This window comes from Hordeum vulgare, chromosome 1H (genome assembly GCF_904849725.1).
Source record: "Hordeum vulgare subsp. vulgare chromosome 1H, MorexV3_pseudomolecules_assembly, whole genome shotgun sequence".
Lineage (NCBI taxonomy): Eukaryota > Viridiplantae > Streptophyta > Magnoliopsida > Poales > Poaceae > Hordeum > Hordeum vulgare.
In genome coordinates this window covers 481,329,169-481,335,572 of record NC_058518.1, presented here as the reverse complement: position 1 = coordinate 481,335,572, position 6,404 = coordinate 481,329,169, and the positions used below count along the sequence as shown (strand labels likewise).

At 47.8% G+C, this 6,404-nt stretch overlaps 1 protein-coding gene across 1 annotated transcript; it reads left to right on the top strand.

The window, feature by feature from the left end:
• The first annotated feature begins 1,098 nt into the window (after window positions 1-1,098).
• On the top strand, window positions 1,099-2,147 carry LOC123416694 (ethylene-response factor C3-like). The gene has a single exon (XM_045106812.1). It carries the CDS (start codon window positions 1,103-1,105, stop codon window positions 1,916-1,918), a length of 816 nt encoding a protein of 271 aa, XP_044962747.1. The 5' UTR covers window positions 1,099-1,102; the 3' UTR covers window positions 1,919-2,147.
• Window positions 2,148-6,404: the final 4,257 nt, after the last annotated feature.

The window sequence follows — 6,404 nt, the reverse complement described above, 5'->3', positions numbered from 1 at the left end:
AGGTGCAATGCATCCATGCATGCAGGTCCCGCCTAATCAACGGCTATGCTTGCTTGGAAATTTCCCATAGATGCCAAACCTGCATGCATGCATGGTGACAATAATATCCACTAAGCACAGATTAAAATGACGTGCTGGTGAGGTTGAAATGCGTATTGACTCACGTGCGGATTCATCACGTACCATTTGCATTTGCTGTGACATAATTAATCGTCTCACTCAGCTCACCCCACATTACATAGCTATACAGTGGATGGAGTGTATACCGGTGTTACCACACTACTGTAGTTTTTTTTGCAAACAAGCTAGCCATCTACGTAGGCGAGGTGCAATGCATCCATTCATGTCTGGCCTTTATTAAACTGTACGAATTATGCCTGGGAATCTCAGGCAGACGCCCGACGACGAATGGTGGTGTGGTGGTAATAATATACGGTCTATGTGTGCCACTGCCTAATCCAGAGTCAATACATTTGAGAAGGCCAGGTGCAATGGACCTCAGCATTGACGCACGTGCGCGCGGCTAAGCTTGCGCGCCATTTAGATTCAAGTGCAGTGGAGTGTAATCCAGCGCTACCACTACTTCCACTTGATTAAGTAGGATAGCTCTGCTACGCACGGCATAGCGATTAATCTCACCACTATGAATTTTCATGATCACGGATGAATCTTGTTTCCCAATCACCACCTGGTGCAGCAAAATCTATGGTCTGATTTTGCTCTAGTGCGCATTTTGTGGAGTTTTCTCTCTCCATATTTTGCTCGAATTTGCCTGAATTTGTCTCAGACTATTAAAACTCTGCCAATTCAAAAAAATGTATCATAAATACTGTAGAAGGGCGCATCGCATCAGCATCACAGTATGAATTATTACCTCTGCCCCAGCGAGCAAAAGCAAGGCAAGTAGGCAAAGGCACCCAGAAACAGTTCGGAAACCAGGAGACAGAGCATCTCTTTTTATGTAATACCAGTAATACCCTCCCCTGCTCTGCTTCATTCTAATCCAACCAACTCCTGTCACCGGTGGTACGTATAAACTAGCCCTATAAAACCATGGAGGCGCGCTTCCAGACGTTTCAACTCGACGTCAGACGAACATTCCATGGGGTCGTCTGATCCAAGCAGCACGTGCACGGCCTCTTCCTCTCCTTCCACGTCGCCGCGGCTCACCGCCGGCGTCGTCAACTTCTTGGCACGCCGTGCCATGACCACGCACCACCGACCAGCAGCAGCAGCACCATTTCCCCTCCACTCGCCGGGCTCCTCCACCGGCTCCGCCGACTCCGCGCCGTGGACCAGCTGCTGCCACCACCGCCACGCCCCGGCCACGCCGCCCCCGCTGCCGTCCGACACCAGCGGCGCCGACGAGAAGCTCCTGCTCAACGTGCTCTCCCGGCACCAGGGTGCCTCCGCGCACGAGGCAGCGGCGGCGGCGCTGCCGCTGAAGCAGGGGGCCGCCGACGCCGAGCGCGCGTTCCGCGGCGTGCGGAAGCGGCCTTGGGGCAAGTACGCGGCGGAGATCCGGGACTCGACGCGGAACGGCGTCAGGGTGTGGCTGGGCACGTTCGAGAGCCCGGAGGCGGCGGCTCTCGCTTACGACCAGGCGGCCTTCGCCCTGCGCGGTGGCGCCGCCGTTCTCAACTTCCCCGCCGACCAGGTCCGCCGCTCGCTCGAGGGCGCGGAGGAAGACACCCGTGGGGTGTCGCCCGTGCTGGCACTCAAGCGCCGGCACTCCATGCGGAGCCGAAAGGCCGCACCGTCGTCGGCGGCGTGCCGCAAGGCCCGTGGCCGGCCGGAGGGCGTGGTGATGGAGCTGGAGGACCTTGGCGCAGAGTACCTCGAGGAACTGCTCGGCGCCTCCGACGGCATGGCGACCTCGGCCTCCGATTCATGGTGCTCGAGCCACCATTCCATCTGATTCCCGCTCAAGTCAGGATTCTGCACCCATGAGGCGCCCGGCATGCAAGAAGTAGGCGACGATGGATTGGATTGATCGCCATTTGTGTAGTTTTCTGTGGGGATTGAGAAACGGTTTGCCAAACCGACGGCCGTTGGTGAAAGACGTGGAGTGTGACAAATGTTTGGGTTTGAATTCAGTCAAAATGAATGCATGGTTGTGGATAGTTCATAGGCGCCAAATTTGAAATTTGTGTGGCTTGGGTCGCTGTTTGTTTTCCTTTTCTAAATGATACGGATCAGAAGGTTCACGGGATTATTGTTGGACCATCTCCAATAGATGATGTACTAGCAAAATGTCCCATGCGTTACAACGGGAGAAAAAAAACATAATCTTCAATGATGATGACTACATTATGTTCACACATCATCGCTTGATTTTGAAATTTTATGCACAAATGCAAGAAAATGTTTCTACTTTGAAATTTATTCACAAGTTGAAGCAATCTTTACATTAAAAAAAAATCATGGTTGTCACAAATCTTGGTAACTCAAAGAATTATTCTTAATTTCAAGATTTTTTTTAAAAAACATACAATAATAATCCGATCCATCCAACAGTTAATTCTTCAAAAATCACATGGGTATATTTTCACAAAGAATTAGAAGCATTAACGTTTAACTACATACATTAGATATTTCATGAACAATTTTACAAATATGAGAACAATTTTAAAATCGAGAATATTTTTTACAATTTACAAACATTTACTAAAAATCGTGAATATTTTTTATATTTCAAACGGGTTTAAATATTTTCTTTTGAATTGGCGACCAATTCTAGAAAAGACGAACATATTTCTTTATGTTGGAGGATTTTACTTTAAATTCACAAAAAAATTGAAACGCATGAAGTTTTTCTGAATAAACAAACATTTTTATAAGTCAATAATATATTTATTAAATTCACGGACATTGTTTTGGAATTTGCAAAAATATTTATAAAAATCCGACCCCTTTTTGAATACAGAAACATTTTATGTTTTCGTCAACATTTTAATTCAAAGTTCCTATTTTTTAATATGCAAATGCTTTTGTAATCCTAAATTATTTAAATTAGAAGTAAACAAAAATGGAACAAAAAAATTTAAATAAAAGATAAATTATCAAAACAGGCATTAGCTATTTTTAAAATTTTAGGACATTTTTTAAATGCATTAACATATTTTGAATTATAAAGCATTTTGTTAAATGCTTTTAATAATTTTTAATACATGGAGTTTGATTTGAAATCATGGACTTTTCTTGTTTTACAAACATTTTTTCAAACTTGCAAACATTTTATTGTATATGCTAGCATTTTTTACAAAAACTCCGAGCAGTTTTTGAAGTCAGAAACATTTTATTTTTTAAATATTTTGATTTAAAATTTTAAGTTTATTAAGAGTTTAAAGGTTATTTGAAGTTTTAAATTATTTAAAATAGAAAAATAAAATGGAACTGAAGATAAATAAATAAGCGGAACTAAAAAAACTGGCGGCTGTGCATGGGCCGGCCCATACGGTGTGCTGGATATTCTTCCAGGGTGCAGAGCGTAATATAGGAGGTTTTTACATGGGCTGGCCCAGTCTGAGATTTTTCGCTTTGTGAAACGTTTTCTATTACTTACCGGTGACATGGTGGGTAATTTATGCAAATTTAGGGGCAATTTCCATGACGTATCGCAGAAGCAATAATTGTTTTATTAATAGGTAAAGATATTTTAATGTTTTAAATCGGTGATGTAAAAATTTGAAGCATAAAAATGCCTTTTTACATTTTTAAAAGGCTTAACTCCAATAAATGGTCCAAAACGAAGATGTAAAAGTGCAACTTTAAGAGGCGGTCCAAAACAAAGATGTAAAAACGACATAACTACTCGTCGTCCGAGGGCAGCTGTGTGCGGTGCGGGCGAGGGCGGGCGGCGGCGCGCGGCACCGGATGGAGGCGGACGGAGCTGGGCGGCGGCATGCGTGGCAGGCGAGGGCGGGCGGCAACGACGTGCGGTGCGGGCAGGGGCGGGCGGAGCGATGGCAAATGAGGCCGTGGCGGTGCTGAGGCGGACGGGGCCGGGGCGGGGCAGAGGCGAACGGAGCGGAGGCGGACGAGCCAAGGGCGGGGCTGAGCAAGACGAGGCCGGGGCGGAGGAGGCCGGAGCGGTGGCGGATGGGGCCGGGGTGGCGCGGTGCGGCGACCGATCCGCCCGTATGACGACAGGTGACGGTCCAGGAGGGGTGGAATCGGCGGCGGGGGTAGGGGCGGGGCTGGATCTACGGCGGGGCGGCGTTAGGGAGCTACGACGGGACAATGGCCCAGCGGGGAAGTGCGGCAGGGCGGCGGCCGAGCGGGGAGTTGCGGCGGGGCGGAGGCGGATGGGGCCGGGGTGGCGCGGTGCAGCGACCGATCCGCCCGTACGACGACGGGCGACGGTCCAGAAGGGGTGGAATCGACGACGGGGGTAGGGCGGGGCTGGATCTATGGCGCGCGGGCGGGAGGGTTTTTGGAGGGAAAAGGGGGGAAATGGCGGTGAAAGCCACCGACCGGCGGGCCCGGGAAGAGGAAGAGGCGCGCGCGAGCGTCCGTCTCCTGTCTATGCCGACGCAAATCCGGCCCAAAATTTAGCCGGGAATGGATCGTCAGGTGGACGAAAACCGGACGCGCGTCCTTGGATCGACGCGTTGGATCGACTTTTGTGTCCACACCGACCGAAACGAACAACGACATATGGAATGGGTCGCCGCATTGAAGTTGCTCTTAGTTTAATTATCATTGGCTGGTGAAGTGGACGGGAACAGAGAAGCATGCATGTCTGATGGACCGGGTCAAGTCCAAACTCCGGACATGCCTGCAAGTTGATGTTGGTGTTGGTAGGCAATCACGTGTGGGTATATGTGTACTGTACAAGATAAACACAATAGTAGCAATACTAGTAGTTGGTGTCGCCAATGACCCAATCAAACTTAGGTATTCGAAGTCACTAGCTTTCCCATTTGTACGCCCTCTTTTAAATTCAGCGGCTTTGCTATTTATGTCAATGCACTAATTTTCTTGAAAAAATTTCACACATTTTTGAATGTGCAACGGGGACCGGTGCACCAGTACCATTAATTGCCTCGATGCACCAGATACGTTCCTGAGGGGGAGGTTCACCGGAAAGCAACAACCTCACTATCTATTTTAGGGATGTGGGGGTGGAAAGAGATTGAGATCATCGAGGTTGTTTGGGGGGTGGGGACGGGGGTGTTAAGAAAATGGGGAGGAAAAAGATGAGCATGTCTTGGCATGATCATGGCCGTTGGATATGGATCTCGAGGCCAGGAAAAAACCGATCGATTGAAACTATTTTTGGGTAACTGTTAAATAGATGTTCCCAAATTCCAAACTTTCGGCAAGCAAATCCCACCTAACAAGTAGCTTGGGTGTGCATGATGTACTAATCAAGAGTCCATGGCAATCAACGGCGGGTTAGACGTGAGAAGCTCATGTGTTCTGGCATTGCTACATCGCCGATGATGCAACATGTCACCTTGCCTGTCCCACACTTGGAGGGTGGGGGCACATTGATGTTATGTCAATGCACTATTTTTTTTCTTCATAAATGTGCAATGTGGGACCGGTGCAACGGTATCATCGATTGCACCGGTGTACCAAATACATTCTTGAGGGGGAGATTCATCGGGAAGCAACAACCTCACTATCTATTTTAGGGGTGTGGGGGTGCAGAGAGATCGAGACCGTCGGGGTTGTTTGGGGGGGGGGTGAGGAACCGTCCTGTGTGAGTAAGAAGATGGGGAGGGAAAAGATGAACATCTCACGGCATGACATTGGACGTTGGATATTGATCTGATGGCCAGGAAAAAAGTGACCGATTGAAACTTATTTTAGGTGCCTGTTAAATAGACGGCCCCAAATTTCAGATTTTCAAAGGCAGGCACGCACACCTCACCTCACAAAGTAAGAAGATGCAGGGTTTGACCAGGATCTTCTTCAAGGTTCGGTTGGGGCTATCATCAGGGATCAAAATGGACATTTCATTGTGGCGGCAAATGAAAGGATTGACATTTTCTATGATTCACACACGGTAGAAGCTCTAGCGGTCAGATTTGGTCTGAACCTAGCAAGAGCTGTAGGGTGTAGCAAGATTGTGGTTAATTCTGACAACTTGGAGATTGTGGAGGCTCTAAAAGATGGATACTCTTCCTCGGCTGCATCGGCAATCATCGACGACTGTTTCTTCATGTCTTCGGATTTCAATCATGTTATATTTCAACATTGTTTTAGAGAAAGCAATCAAGTAGCGCATGAATTGGTTAAGTTAGTTAATCTTTCTCCCCCTAGCTGTTGGATGGACTAAGCTCCCCCCGAGATCATTCCAGTGCTTGTAAACGATATGGTCACTCTTGTTTCTGAATAAAGCGGGAGGAAGTTGTCAAAATAAAGTAACTTGGGTGTAGATGATGTACTGATCA

Coding starts and splice junctions, on each gene's coding strand:
- LOC123416694 (XM_045106812.1), top strand. CDS start 1,103: ATGGGGTCGTCTGATCCAAGCAGCACGTGCACGGCCTCTTCCTCTCCT.